Raw genomic sequence first — 15954 nt, forward strand, 5'->3', positions numbered from 1 at the left:
CTGACAACCCGCAACCCACAGGTGTCGAGACTGGACGGGGGACTGGGGGAGGGTGTTCCGGTCTCTTTGGTTGTGGGGTATACGATTGTGCAACAGAGACTGAGTGAAGCCAAGCAGGGGCGTCGAGAGAGGACCGGGTGGCTAGATGGAGGTGCTCTGGTACTTCCTCTCCATACCGCCTTGATTGTTTAAAATATGTGACTTGTAGGTCACACATACTTGGCAGCAAGTATGCAGTTGCGGACGAACAACAGCACCCCAAAGAATATCAGCCTTGATAAAACAGTTGACTGCGTTCATCAAACGACCGTCCTGGATATACCATGGTTTGTTATAACATGGTTGATTATAACATGGTATAACCAACATAACTGTCGCACTGCACTTTTGTGCAGCATTCTGAATTACCTGGCAATAACAGTGATATCGTCCCTGGGTGGGCTTGAACCACCAACCTTTCGGTTAACAGCCGAACGCGCTAAACAATTGCGCCACAGAGACTGACAACGCGCAACCCACAGGTGTCGAGACTGGACGTGGGAGTGGAGGAGGGTGTTCGGGTCTTTTTGGTTGTGGGGTAAACGATTTTGCAACAGAGACTGAGTGAAGCCAAGCAGGGGCGTCGAGAGAGGACCGGGTGGCTGGATGGAGGTGCTCTGGTACTTCCTCTCCATACCGCCTTGATTGTTTAAAATATGTGACTTGTAGGTCACACATACTTGGCAGCAAGTATGCAGTTGCGGACGAACAACAGCACCCCAAAGATGGATATCACCCTTGATAAAACAGTTGACTGCGTTCATCAAACGACCGTCCTGGTTATAACATGGTTATACCATGGTTGGTTAAAACATGGTTGATTATAACATGGTATAACCAACATAACTGTCATAAGAGTTGCACTGCACGTTTGTGCAGCATTGTGTATTACCTGGCAAACACAGTGATATCGTCTCTGGGTGGGCTTGAACCACCAACCTTTCGGTTAACAGCCGAACGCGCTAACCGATTGCGCCACAGAGACTGTCAACGCACAACCCACAGGTGTCGAGACTGGACGGGGGACTGGGGGAGGGTGTTCCGGTCTTTTTTGGTTGTTAACAGCCAAAAGCTCTAACCGATTGCGCCACAGAGACTGACAACCCGCAACCCACAGGTGTCGAGACTGGACGGGGGACTGGGGGAGGGTGTTCCGGTCTCTTTGGTTGTGGGGTATACGATTGTGCAACAGAGACTGAGTGAAGCCAAGCAGGGGCGTCGAGAGAGGACCGGGTGGCTAGATGGAGGTGCTCTGGTACTTCCTCTCCATACCCAGGGACGATATCACTGTGATATCACTGTGTTTGCCAGGGAATGCACAATGCTGCACAAACGTGCAGTGCAACTCTTATGTTGGTTATACCATGTTATAATCAACCATGTTTTAACCAACCATGGTATATCCAGGACGGTCGTTTGATGAACGCAGTCAACTGTTTTATCAAGGCTGATATTCTTTGGGGTGCTGTTGTTCGTCCGCAACTGCATACTTGCTGCCAAGTATGTGTGACCTACAAGTCACATATTTTGAACCACCAACCTTTCGGTTAACAGCCGAACGCGCTAACCGATTGCGCCACAGAGACTGACAACGCGCAACCCACAGGTGTCGAGACTGGACGGGGGACTGGGGGAGGGTGTTCCGGTCTTTTTTGGTTGTTAACAGCCAAAAGCTCTAACCGATTGCGCCACAGAGACTGACAACCCGCAACCCACAGGTGTCGAGACTGGACGGGGGACTGGGGGAGGGTGTTCCGGTCTCTTTGGTTGTGGGGTATACGATTGTGCAACAGAGACTGAGTGAAGCCAAGCAGGGGCGTCGAGAGAGGACCGGGTGGCTAGATGGAGGTGCTCTGGTACTTCCTCTCCATACCGCCTTGATTGTTTAAAATATGTGACTTGTAGGTCACACATACTTGGCAGCAAGTATGCAGTTGCGAACGAACAACAGCAACCCCAAAGATGCATATCACCCTTGATAAAACAGTTGACTGCGTTCATCAAACGACCGTCCTGGATATACCATGGTTTGTTATAACATGGTTGATTATAACATGGTATAACCAACATAACTGTCGCACTGCACTTTTGTGCAGCATTCTGAATTACCTGGCAATAACAGTGATATCGTCCCTGGGTGGGCTTGAACCACCAACCTTTCGGTTAACAGCCGAACGCGCTAAACAATTGCGCCACAGAGACTGACAACGCGCAACCCACAGGTGTCGAGACTGGACGTGGGAGTGGAGGAGGGTGTTTGGGTCTTTTTGGTTGTGGGGTAAACGATTTTGCAACAGAGACTGAGTGAAGCCAAGCAGGGGCGTCGAGAGAGGACCGGGTGGCTGGATGGAGGTGCTCTGGTACTTCCTCTCCATACCGCCTTGATTGTTTAAAATATGTGACTTGTAGGTCACACATACTTGGCAGCAAGTATGCAGTTGCGGACGAACAACAGCACCCCAAAGATGGATATCACCCTTGATAAAACAGTTGACTGCGTTCATCAAACGACCGTCCTGGTTATAACATGGTTATACCATGGTTGGTTAAAACATGGTTGATTATAACATGGTATAACCAACATAACTGTCATAAGAGTTGCACTGCACGTTTGTGCAGCATTGTGCATTACCTGGCAAACACAGTGATATCGTCCCTGGGTGGGCTTGAACCACCAACCTTTCGGTTAACAGCCGAACGCTCTAACCGATTGCGCCACAGAGACTGTCAACGCACAACCCACAGGTGTCGAGACTGGACGGGGGACTGGGGGAGGGTGTTCCGGTCTTTTTTGGTTGTTAACAGCCAAAAGCTCTAACCGATTGCGCCACAGAGACTGACAACCCGCAACCCACAGGTGTCGAGACTGGACGGGGGACTGGGGGAGGGTGTTCCGGTCTCTTTGGTTGTGGGGTATACGATTGTGCAACAGAGACTGAGTGAAGCCAAGCAGGGGCGTCGAGAGAGGACCGGGTGGCTAGATGGAGGTGCTCTGGTACTTCCTCTCCATACCGCCTTGATTGTTTAAAATATGTGACTTGTAGGTCACACATACTTGGCAGCAAGTATGCAGTTGCGGACGAACAACAGCACCCCAAAGAATATCAGCCTTGATAAAACAGTTGACTGAGTTCATCAAACGACCGTCCTGGATATACCATGGTTGGTTAAAACATGGTTGATTATAACATGGTATAACCAACATAAGAGTTGCACTGCACGTTTGTGCAGCATTGTGCATTCCCTGGCAAACACAGTGATATCGTCCCTGGGTGGGCTTGAACCACCAACCTTTCGGTTAACAGCCGAACGCGCTAAACAATTGCGCCACAGAGACTGACAACGCGCAACCCACAGGTGTCGAGACTGGACGTGGGAGTGGAGGAGGGTGTTCCGGTCTTTTTGGTTGTGGGGTAAACGATTTTGCAACAGAGACTGAGTGAAGCCAAGCAGGGGCGTCGAGAGAGGACCGGGTGGCTGGATGGAGGTGCTCTGGTACTTCCTCTCCATACCGCCTTGATTGTTTAAAATATGTGACTTGTAGGTCACACATACTTGGCAGCAAGTATGCAGTTGCGGACGAACAACAGCACCCCAAAGAATATCAGCCTTGATAAAACAGTTGACTGCGTTCATCAAACGACCGTCCTGGATATACCATGGTTGGTTAAAACATGGTTGATTATAACATGGTATAACCAACATAAGAGTTGCACTGCACGTTTGTGCAGCATTGTGCATTCCCTGGCAAACACAGTGATATCGTCCCTGGGTGGGCTTGAACCACCAACCTTTCGGTTAACAGCCGAACGCGCTAAACAATTGCGCCACAGAGACTGCCAACGCGCAACCCACAGGTGTCGAGACTGGACGTGGGAGTGGAGGAGGGTGTTCCGGTCTTTTTGGTTGTGGGGTAAACGATTTTGCAACAGAGACTGAGTGAAGCCAAGCAGGGGCGTCGAGAGAGGACCGGGTGGCTGGATGGAGGTGCTCTGGTACTTCCTCTCCATACCGCCTTGATTGTTTAAAATATGTGACTTGTAGGTCACACATACTTGGCAGCAAGTATGCAGTTGCGGACGAACAACAGCACCCCAAAGATGGATATCACCCTTGATAAAACAGTTGACTGCGTTCATCAAACGACCGTCCTGGTTATAACATGGTTGGTTAAAACATGGTTGATTATAACATGGTATAACCAACATAACTGTCATAAGAGCTGCACTGCACGTTTGTGCAGCATTGTGCATTACCTGGCAAACACAGTGATATCGTCCCTGGGTGGGCTTGAACCACCAACCTTTCGGTTAACAGCCGAACGCGCTAACCGATTGTGCCACAGAGACTGTCAACGCGCAACCCACAGGTGTCGAGACTGGACGGGGGACTGGGGGAGGGTGTTCCGGTCTTTTTTGGTTGTTAACAGCCAAAAGCTCTAACCGATTGCGCCACAGAGACTGACAACCCGCAACCCACAGGTGTCGAGACTGGACGGGGGACTGGGGGAGGGTGTTCCGGTCTCTTTGGTTGTGGGGTATACGATTGTGCAACAGAGACTGAGTGAAGCCAAGCAGGGGCGTCGAGAGAGGACCGGGTGGCTAGATGGAGGTGCTCTGGTACTTCCTCTCCATACCGCCTTGATTGTTTAAAATATGTGACTTGTAGGTCACACATACTTGGCAGCAAGTATGCAGTTGCGGACGAACAACAGCACCCCAAAGAATATCAGCCTTGATAAAACAGTTGACTGCGTTCATCAAACGACCGTCCTGGATATACCATGGTTGGTTAAAACATGGTTGATTATAACATGGTATAACCAACATAAGAGTTGCACTGCACGTTTGTGCAGCATTGTGCATTCCCTGGCAAACACAGTGATATAGTCCCTGGGTGGGCTTGAACCACCAACCTTTCGGTTAACAGCCGAATGCGCTAACCCATTGCGCCACAGAGACTGACAATGCGCAACCCACAGGTGTCGAGACTGGACGGGGGACTGGGGGAGGGTGTTCCGGTCTTTTTTGGTTGTTAACAGCCAAAAGCTCTAACCGATTGCGCCACAGAGACTGACAACCCGCAACCCACAGGTGTCGAGACTGGACGGGGGACTGGGGGAGGGTGTTCCGGTCTCTTTGGTTGTGGGGTATACGATTGTGCAACAGAGACTGAGTGAAGCCAAGCAGGGGCGTCGAGAGAGGACCGGGTGGCTAGATGGAGGTGCTCTGGTACTTCCTCTCCATACCGCCTTGATTGTTTAAAATATGTGACTTGTAGGTCACACATACTTGGCAGCAAGTATGCAGTTGCGGACGAACAACAGCACCCCAAAGATGGATATCACCCTTGATAAAACAGTTGACTGCGTTCATCAAACGACCGTCCTGGTTATAACATGGTTATACCATGGTTGGTTAAAACATGGTTGATTATAACATGGTATAACCAACATAACTGTCATAAGAGTTGCACTGCACGTTTGTGCAGCATTGTGCATTACCTGGCAAACACAGTGATATCGTCCCTGGGTGGGCTTGAACCACCAACCTTTCGGTTAACAGCCGAACGCGCTAACCCATTGCGCCACAGAGACTGACAACGCGCAACCCACAGGTGTCGAGACTGGACGGGGGAGTGGGGGAGGGTGTTCCGGTCTTTTTTGGTTGTTAACAGCCAAAAGCTCTAACCGATTGCGCCACAGAGACTGACAACCCGCAACCCACAGGTGTCGAGACTGGACGGGGGACTGGGGGAGGGTGTTCCGGTCTCTTTGGTTGTGGGGTATACGATTGTGCAACAGAGACTGAGTGAAGCCAAGCAGGGGCGTCGAGAGAGGACCGGGTGGCTAAATGGAGGTGCTCTGGTACTTCCTCTCCATACCGCCTTGATTGTTTAAAATATGTGACTTGTAGGTCACACATACTTGGCAGCAAGTATGCAGTTGCGGACGAACAACAGCACCCCAAAGATGGATATCACCCTTGATAAAACAGTTGACTGCGTTCATCAAACGACCGTCCTGGTTATAACATGGTTATACCATGGTTGGTTAAAACATGGTTGATTATAACATGGTATAACCAACATAACTGTCATAAGAGTTGCACTGCACGTTTGTGCAGCATTGTGCATTACCTGGCAAACACAGTGATATCGTCCCTGGGTGGGCTTGAACCACCAACCTTTCGGTTAACAGCCGAACGCGCTAACCCATTGCGCCACAGAGACTGACAACGCGCAACCCACAGGTGTCGAGACTGGACGGGGGAGTGGGGGAGGGTGTTCCGGTATTTTTTGGTTGTTAACAGCCAAAAGCTCTAACCGATTGCGCCACAGAGACTGACAACCCGCAACCCACAGGTGTCGAGACTGGACGGGGGACTGGGGGAGGGTGTTCCGGTCTCTTTGGTTGTGGGGTATACGATTGTGCAACAGAGACTGAGTGAAGCCAAGCAGGGGCGTCGAGAGAGGACCGGGTGGCTAGATGGAGGTGCTCTGGTACTTCCTCTCCATACCGCCTTGATTGTTTAAAATATGTGACTTGTAGGTCACACATACTTGGCAGCAAGTATGCAGTTGCGAACGAACAACAGCAACCCCAAAGATGTATATCACCCTTGATAAAACAGTTGACTGCGTTCATCAAACGACCGTCCTGGATATACCATGGTTTGTTATAACATGGTTGATTATAACATGGTTATAACATGGTTTGTTATAACATGCTTATAACATGGTTGGTCATAACAAGGCTGGTTATAACATGGTTAGTTATAACATGGTTATAACATGGTTGGTTATAACATGATAATAACATGGTTGGTTATAACATGGTAATAACATGGTAATAACATGGTTGGTTATAACATGGTAATAACATTGTTGGTTATAACATGGTTATAACATGGTTGGTTATAACATTTTTGGTTATAACATGGCTGGTTATAACATGGTTATAACATGGTTGGTTATAACATGATAATAACATGGTTTGTTATAACATGGTAATAACATGGTTGGTTATATCATGGTTATAAGATAGTTGGTTATAACATGCTTATGACATGATTGGTCATAACATGGTTATAACATGGTTGGTTATAACATGGTTGGTTATAACATGGTTATAACATGGTTGTTATAACATGGTTGATTATAACATGGTTATAACATGGTTTGTTATAACATGCTTATAACATGGTTGGTCATAACAAGGCTGGTTATAACATGGTTAGTTATAACATGGTTATAACATGGTTGGTTATAACATGATAATAACATGGTTGGTTATAACATGGTAATAACATTGTTGGTTATAACATGGTTATAACATGGTTGGTTATAACATTTTTGGTTATAACATGGCTGGTTATAACATGGTTATAACATGGTTGGTTATAACATGATAATAACATGGTTTGTTATAACATGGTAATAACATGGTTGGTTATAACATGGTTGGTTATAACATGGTTATAACATGGTTGTTATAACATGGTTGGTTATAACATGGTTATAACATAGTAGGTTATAACATGCTTATAACATGGTTGGTCATAACAAGGCTGGTTATAACATGGTTGGTTATAACATGGTTGGTTGTAACATGGTTATAACATTGTTGGTTATAACATGGTAATAACATTGTTGGTTATAACATGTTTATAACATGATTGGTTATAACATGGTTGGTTATAACATGGCTGGTTATAACATGGTTATAACATGGTTGGTTATAACATGATAATAACATGGTTTGTTATAACATGGTAATAACATGGTTGGTTATATCATTGTTGGTTATAAAATGGTTGGTTATAACATGGTTATAACATGGTTGGTTATAACATGGTTATAACATGGTTGTTATAACATGTTTGGTTATAACATGGTTATAACATGGTTGGTTATAACATGGTTATAACATGGTTGATTATAACATGGTTATAATATAGTTGGTTATAACATGCTTTTAAGATAGTTGGTTATAACATGCTTATGACATGGTTGGTTATAACATGATTATAACATGGTTGGTTATAACATGGCTGGTTATAACATGGTTGGTTATAACATGGTTATAACATGGTTGGTTATGACATGATAATAACATGGTTGGTAATAACATGGTTGGTTATAACATGGGAATAACATGGTTGGTTATAACATGGTTATAACATGGTTGTTATAACATGGTTGGTTATAACATGGTTATAACATGGTTTGTTATAACATGCTTATAACATGGTTGGTCATAACAAGGCTGGTTATAACATGGTTAGTTATAACATGGTTATAACATGGTTGGTTATAACATGATAATAACATGGTTTGTTATAACATGGTAATAACATGGTTGGTTATATCATTGTCTGTTATAAAATGGTTGGTTATAACATGGTTATAACATGGTTGGTTATAACATGGTTATAACATGGTTGGTTATAACATGATTGGTTTTAACATGGTTATAACATGGTTGGTTATAACATGCTTTTAACATGGTTGGTCATAACAAGGCATTCCCCTGATGCCCGTCTCGCCCACTCATCTGACCGATTTACCTCTTCCCATGCCCCGCAGGATACGTCCCAGGAGACGGGGTAGAAGGAGTGGTGTCCGTGTCCGCTTCAAGGCTTATATCAGAGCCATGGCTACGGATTACCCCCCTACTAGCTGTGAATTTTCTCGTTTCATCCACCATCTTGGTAGCCGCTTTGCGGCTAAACTGCTCAACCACCGTTGGATATGTCCCGTTGGCCCTCAGTCCTATCCTGCCTGCCCAGTGGCCTTCCACTCTGCTCGTTCTTGGATATCACTGCCTGGCCGTGGTGTTCAACAAAACAACCTCAGTACCCTCAAACGAGCTACTACTAAGGACAGGACTCCTCGGACTCGGATGGCCTTATTTAATGTTAGGTCTCTTTCTAATAAGGCCTTCCTCTTAAATGATTTTTTTCTCTCCTCGGGTCTGGATGTTTTATTTTTGACTGAGACATGGACCTCTCCGGGTGAGTTCATCCCCTTCTCTGAACTTCTCCCTTCTGACTGTGCCTTTTTTAGCTCATCGAGGCTTACTGGTAGAGGTGGTGGCTTAGCCTCGGTTTTTAGAAATAAACTTGAGGCACGGCTGCTACCCTCCCCAACCTATTCTAGCTTTGAAGCTCAGCTATTGGAATTGACTGGCCCTCGAACTACTCTGTGTGTCGTGGCTTATCGTCCGCCTAAATATCATAAGATGTTCATCTCTGAATTTGCTGATTTTTTGGGTTCTATTCTTTTTAAATATGATTCTGTAGTTATCTCTGGTGACTTCAATATTCATGTTTGTTGTATGGATGACCACCTGTCTAAAGATTTTTCTGCACTGACTGACTCTTTTAATCTTACCCAGTGGGTAAATGAACCTACTCATGTTAAGGGTCACACCCTTGATCTGGTTTTTTCATTTAACGTGGATATATGCATTAAGGAAATTAGAAATACTGGACTTTCCGATCATTCCCCGGTCATCTTTGACGTTGACCTGGGTATCACTGACCCTTACTTGGAGGTTCCTCTCCATCCTACTCGGACTATTAACGCCGATACTGTGGTCAACTTCTCTACATCTTTTGTTAATTCTTCATTTAATATGTCGGACTGTTTTATCCCACACACACTTGAGAATTTTACCAATACTTTTTTAACTACATGTTCCTCGATTCTTAACACTGTTGCACCTATCAAACACAAACGCCCCAGAACCTACTCGCAATGCTGGTTAAACGACTCTGTCCGTGTTCTACGGCGTTTGTGCAGGCGCGATGAGAGGAGGTGGAGGAATGATAGACTCCAGTCATCATATGACATTTTACGTATTAGCCGCTCGAAATTCCAATCTGCTGCCAGAATGGCTAAAGCAGCCTTCTTCGCTAAGATTATTACTTCTAATGGTGACAATCCTCGCATCCTATTTAAAATTTTTAACTCAGTGGTGAATCCTCGTCCCTCTATGCCACTCTCGTGCTCCCCAGGTCTCTGTGAAAAATTTTCAAACTACTTTCTAGATAAAGTTTTATCTCTTAGATCTACGCTTCCCTTGGTGGCTGACAGTATGTCTAATCCTGACTGTTCTGCTGCCTTACATCAATTTGAATTAATTTCACTTCCCACTCTGAAGCGTATAACTGAGAAACTAAACAATACTAATTGTGTACATGATGTTCTTCCATCTCGTATAGTCAAGGATTGTTTTAATGTAATTGGACCCTGTCTATTGTCTATATTGAACCTCTCCTTGCTTTCTGGTTATGTACCTTCAGTTCTTAAACATGCCTTTATTCAACCCGTTTTAAAGAAAAATAACCTGGATCATAGTGATTTTGCCAACTATAGACCGATTTCCAAGCTTCCTTTCTTGGCTAAAATCCTTGAGAAGGTGGTTCTACTTCAACTGCAGACCTACCTGGACGAGAATAATATAAATGATAAATTCCAATCAGCCTTTAAACAACATCATAGCACTGAATCAGCGCTGCTTCGTGTTTTTAATGATCTTTTACGTATGGCTGATAATGGTCGTCCTTCTGTTTTAGTTCTATTGGATCTTTCATCTGCATTTGATATGGTTGACCATAACATCCTAGTCGCAAGATTAGAGCACTCTGTTGGCATTAAGGGCACTGCCTTGGACTGGTTCAAATCTTACCTCTCCAATCGGCTTTCTTCGGTACATCTGGCCTCATCTTCCTCTTCCCCTGTACCTGTTTGCTGTGGTGTCCCCCAGGGTTCTGTGTTAGGCCCGACCCTTTTCTCACTGTATATGCTTCCTTTAAGCGCTATCTTTGAGAAATACCACATTGCTTTTCACTATTATGCGGATGACATCCAGATTTATTTTGAGTTACATGATGATCTCGCTTTATCTTTAAATAACTTTCGTGAGTGCATGAGTGAGGTCAAGAAATGGCTGTTGGCAAATACTCTTATTCTCAATGAAAAAAAGACTGAAATCATGATTTTTGGCAGTAATGCCCTTCGCGCCAAACTTCAAGATGCCTTTGGCTTTCTTACTAGTTCTTTCTCTGATACTGTCAGGAATCTGGGTGTCTTGTTTGACAGCTCCTAGGACAGCTCACTAGGAAGGCCCAGGCTTCTACCTTTCTACCTTTAAAACCCGCCACCAGCCAAATGGCTGGTAGGCTTTTAGCTAAGCTTTAGCTTCAGGCAAGTGGAAGCTAAATTGGCTAGTCATTCATATGTAAATTGGGTTGTTACCTGGGAATTCTGGAGGGAGGGGAGTGGGGGTGTGTGGATGAGGGGGTGGGGGAGCTGCTAAAAGCGGTGAGCTTCCTTTTGTTTCATCTTGATGCATTCTCAATCATCCAGGGAACCAAATCTCCAAAAGTCACCAACTTGGAGTGTTTCAGTTTGCCATCTTAGGGAGAAATCAACACACATGGGTGTATGTCCTTTGTTGCTGAGATTTATTGATAAAAACAGTACAAAAAATCAACCATTTGTACACATTTTTACAAATAATTATAAAAAGTGAGTGAGTACATTTCAACATTTTCAGCAATCACTCACAATCCTGGCACTGCCATGGTATCTGTAGTCTGCATTTACCTTGGCTTGGCTTCCTGATCAATTGTCCACTACCAAAAGGAAGCCAAGCCCTGTGATCACACCTTGTTTTGTTGTAAAGGGTGGCAGGGCTTGGCTTCCTTTTGGTAGTGGAGCATTGATCAGTCGTCCATTGTGGCATCAATGTGATCACACCTTGTTTTGTTGTAAAGGGTGGCAGGGCTTGGCTTCCTTTTGGTAGTGGAGCATTGATCAGTCGTCCATTGTGGCATCAATGTGATCACACCTTGTTTTGTTGTAAAGGGTGGCAGGGCTTGGCTTCCTTTTGGTAGTGGAGCATTGATCAGTCGTCCATTGTGGCATCAATGTGATCACACCTTGTTTTGTTGTAAAGGGTGGCAGGGCTTGGCTTCCTTTTGGTAGTGGAGCATTGATCAGTCGTCCATTGTGGCATCAATGTGATCACACCTTGTTTTGTTGTAAAGGGTGGCAGGGCTTGGCTTCCTTTTGGTAGTGGAGCATTGATCAGTCGTCCATTGTGGCATCAATGTGATCACACCTTGTTTTGTTGTAAAGGGTGGCAGGGCTTGGCTTCCTTTTGGTAGTGGAGCATTGATCAGTCGTCCATTGTGGCATCAATGTGATCACACCTTGTTTTGTTGTAAAGGGTGGCAGGGCTTGGCTTCCTTTTGGTAGTGGAGCATTGATCAGGAAGCCAAGCCCTATATATATGATACAATCTCACTACACTTAGCCTAATCCTTCATTGCCCTGAAGAATTCTGTGGTGTACGGACCTCCTCTCCAAGGAAAGAAAATGCAGAGAAGACTCACCACTCAGCAGGCCTTGGAAATGATCCTGAGGGAAGTCGACCCTTGTGACTCGGATGGAGAAGACCTACAAGTTCAGCCGGATTCGGACTCAGAGCTGTCTGATCAGTCTTCCGGTTAGTTGCATTTCATGTTATTTCCTATTTCATTTCAAATAAGTAAGTGGATGTAGTTTGTAAGTAAGATATTTCAGACATTATTCTGATACAGAGGAGGAGATACTGGACCTTCCCATTGCTCACAATTTGAATTTGTTCACACTGCAGATGAGGAGACTGCTTCTGCACCTAAAAAGAGAGCTTGTTTGGGGACTGAGACAGCGAAAGATGGCACAGTGTGGCGTGAAGAACAGGTGGGGACCTGTCTCCCTTTCACCCCAATAGAAGCGTACGCTGCAGATGGAGAGCCAACGGCTAAGGCCAGGAGAAATATCACGAGTCGCCTTCGGAGCTTCCTGTGTTTCATCACTCTTGACATGCTTCGTAGCATTCAAGAATGGACTGTTCAACATGCACAGCAAACGGAGCATGTTCATTGGTTCATGGACCTCCCTGAACTAATGGCATTTATTGCAATTGTCATCTTGCGGGGGGTTACCAGGGTTCCATCTCTAAATGACTGCTGGTCAGCAAACCTGGGAAACCCACAGATAATTGGAACTATGGCACGAAACCGCTTCAAAGAAATCATGCAACACCTACGCTTTGATGACAAGTCCACCCGCAGTGATCGAGCAAAGACTGATAAGTTCGCTGCAATTTCCAGTTTGTGGGGATCATTTGTCACCAACTGCATCACGTGCTACAACCCTGGTCTACATATCACCGTTGATGAACAGCTTTTCCCATCAAAGACTCGGTGCAGTTTCCTGCAGTATATTGCAAGTAAGCCGGACAAGTTTGGGATCAAGTTTTGGGTGGCTTGCGACCTAAAATCCAAGTACATTTGCAATGTCTTCCCATATCTTGGCAAGGACCCCAGTCGTCCCACTGGGGAGAGACTTTCTGAAAATGTAGTAATGAGGCTGATGGAACCATTCCTAGACAAGGGCAGAAATGTTACCACGGACAATTTTTTCACATCGCTTTCACTTGCGCAAAAACTTCTTAGACGGAAAACCACCATCCTCGGCACAGTCAACAAGATTCGCAGGGAAATTCCTCAATCCACTAGACAGACAGATCGCAATGAATTCACCACTCAGGTATGTTGCAGGTCTTTTCTGGTTCTATGTTTATGTGTTTCATTGTGTGTAAAAGTGCTATGGAAATAACAATTTATCTTATTTCTTAGGTGTTTTCAACCTCTGCTGCCACGCTGACGGCGTATGCGGCCAAACGGAAGAAGACAGTCTATATTCTTAGCAGCATGCACGGCGTGGTTCAGACTGATAACACTACCAAAAGGAAGCCAAACACTGTCACCCTTTACAACAAAACAAAGTGTGGCGTGGATGTGATGGACCAGATGGTTCGGGAGTACACTGTCCGCAGAGGAACACGGCGCTGGCCAGTTGCCGTGTTTTATAACATGATTGACATGGCAGCACTGAATGCACATGTGCTGTATCAAGCATGCTCCGGGACGAAGGAAAGACGGGTGGACTTCCTGGTGGAGCTTGCAAGGGAGTTAGCTCACTCTCATGTAGCTGCGAAGAAGGCAAGAAAAGAACAGTTGCCTTTGACACAACCCTCCACACCTAGCCCTGGAAAAAGAGCCATGTGTCAGGTCAAACACAATTGCAAGAACAATCATGCCACTGTGCGATGTGTTCACTGCAACAGATACACATGTGGTAAATGCAGACTACAGATACCATGGCAGTGCCAGGATTGTGAGTGATTGCTGAAAATGTTGAAATGTACTCACTCACTTTTTATAATTATTTGTAAAAATGTGTACAAATGGTTGATTTTTTGTACTGTTTTTATCAATAAATCTCAGCAACAAAGGACATACACCCATGTGTGTTGATTTCTCCCTAAGATGGCAAACTGAAACACTCCAAGTTGGTGACTTTTGGAGATTTGTTTCCCTGGATGATTGAGAATGCATCAAGATGAAACAAAAGGAAGCTCACCGCTTTTAGCAGCTCCCCCACCCCCTCATCCACACACCCCCACTCCCCTCCCTCCAGAATTCCCAGGTAACAACCCAATTTACATATGAATGACTAGCCAATTTAGCTTCCACTTGCCTGAAGCTAAAGCTTAGCTAAAAGCCTACCAGCCATTTGGCTGCTCTCCGGGTTTTAAAGGTAGAAAAGCCAAATGGCTGGGCTCTGGGCCTTCCTAGTGTTAAACTTGATAAACAGGTGTCTGCTGTTGTCAGATCTAGTTTTTATCAGCTTCGTCTCATCTCCAGGGCCAGACACTATATCCCGTATAATGACTTAGAAAAGCTCATTCATGCTTTTGTAACGTCAAGACTAGACTACTGTAACTCACTCTATTCTGGTCTCCATGTTACCCTTCTACATAGATTACAGACAGTTCAGAATGCTGCGGCACGTATTCTAACTAAAACCAAGAAGTTTGACCATATTACTCCGGTTCTTGCTGAGCTGCATTGGCTGCCTATCAAATACCGTATTCAATTTAAAATTTTGCTGCTTACGTTTAAAATTATCAATAATACTGCACCAACCTATCTTAAGGAACTTTTAAACCCTTATGTCCCTGCCAGGGCTTTAAGGTCATCCTCGCAGTTATTGTTAGTTCAGCCCAGATCTCGGTTGAAATCTAGAGGCGATCGATCGTTTGCCTTTGCTGCACCTGAGTTATGGAACAGCCTCCCAATTGGCATTCGGGAGTCTGATTCTATTTTTTCTTTTAAAGCACGCCTTAAAACTTATCTTTTTGAACTTGCCTTCTCTACCCGTTAAATGCTGACTGTTAACTGCGACCTATTGCATTAACTTTTTACTATTCCTTCATTCTTGGTGTTCTCTATCATGCGGCACTGGGTCTGCTATAATCCATGTGCTGCAGTCCATTTTATTAGTGGCTTTCTACTGTGAACATTGTCTGCTGTTCTTATTATATTTGATATTAATGCTCTTAACTGTATTATTTTATTGTTTTTTGTAAAGCACTTTGGTATGCCTAAGGCTTTTAATGTGCTCTATAAATAAAGGTTGTTGTTGTTGTTGTTGTTGGTTATAACATGGTTAGTTATAACATGGTTATAACATGGTTGGTTATAACATGATAATAACATGGTTGGTTATAACATGGTAATAACATGGTTGGTTATAACATGGTAATAACATTGTTGGTTATAACATGGTTATAACATGGTTGGTTATAACATTTTTGGTTATAACATGGCTGGTTATAACATGGTTATAACATGGTTGGTTATAACATGATAATAACATGGTTTGTTATAACATGGTAATAACATGGTTGGCTATATCATTGTCTGTTATAAAATGGTTGGTTATAACATGGTTATAACATGGTTGGTTATAACATGATTGGTTTTAACATGGTTATAACAAGGTTGGTTATAA

General features: G+C 44.6%; 1 protein-coding gene and 3 non-coding genes across 4 annotated transcripts; 1 reads left to right on the top strand and 3 right to left on the bottom strand.

Moving 5' to 3' along the window:
• Positions 1-950: 950 nt before the first annotated feature.
• Positions 951-1024, bottom strand: trnan-guu (transfer RNA asparagine (anticodon GUU)). The gene has a single exon. It is a non-coding gene; the product is annotated as a tRNA-Asn (tRNA).
• A 4537-nt stretch (positions 1025-5561) lies between these two features.
• Positions 5562-5635, bottom strand: trnan-guu (transfer RNA asparagine (anticodon GUU)). Its single transcript has one exon. It is a non-coding gene; the product is annotated as a tRNA-Asn (tRNA).
• Positions 5636-6196: 561 nt separating this feature from the next.
• On the bottom strand, positions 6197-6270 carry trnan-guu (transfer RNA asparagine (anticodon GUU)). Its single transcript has one exon. It is a non-coding gene; the product is annotated as a tRNA-Asn (tRNA).
• Positions 6271-12462: 6192 nt separating this feature from the next.
• LOC146636385 (uncharacterized) lies at positions 12463-15375 on the top strand. The gene is made up of 3 exons (XM_085350319.1): positions 12463-12556; positions 12707-12792; positions 14698-15375. Exons 1-3 carry the CDS (start codon positions 12463-12465, stop codon positions 15322-15324), a joined length of 807 nt encoding a protein of 268 aa, XP_085206445.1. The 3' UTR covers positions 15325-15375.
• The last annotated feature ends 579 nt before the right edge of the window (positions 15376-15954 follow it).

This window comes from Diplotaxodon limnothrissa, linkage group LG3 (assembly GCF_057381915.1).
Source record: "Diplotaxodon limnothrissa isolate DT_005_m linkage group LG3, D_limnothrissa_male_GT1.1, whole genome shotgun sequence".
NCBI lineage: Eukaryota > Metazoa > Chordata > Actinopteri > Cichliformes > Cichlidae > Diplotaxodon > Diplotaxodon limnothrissa.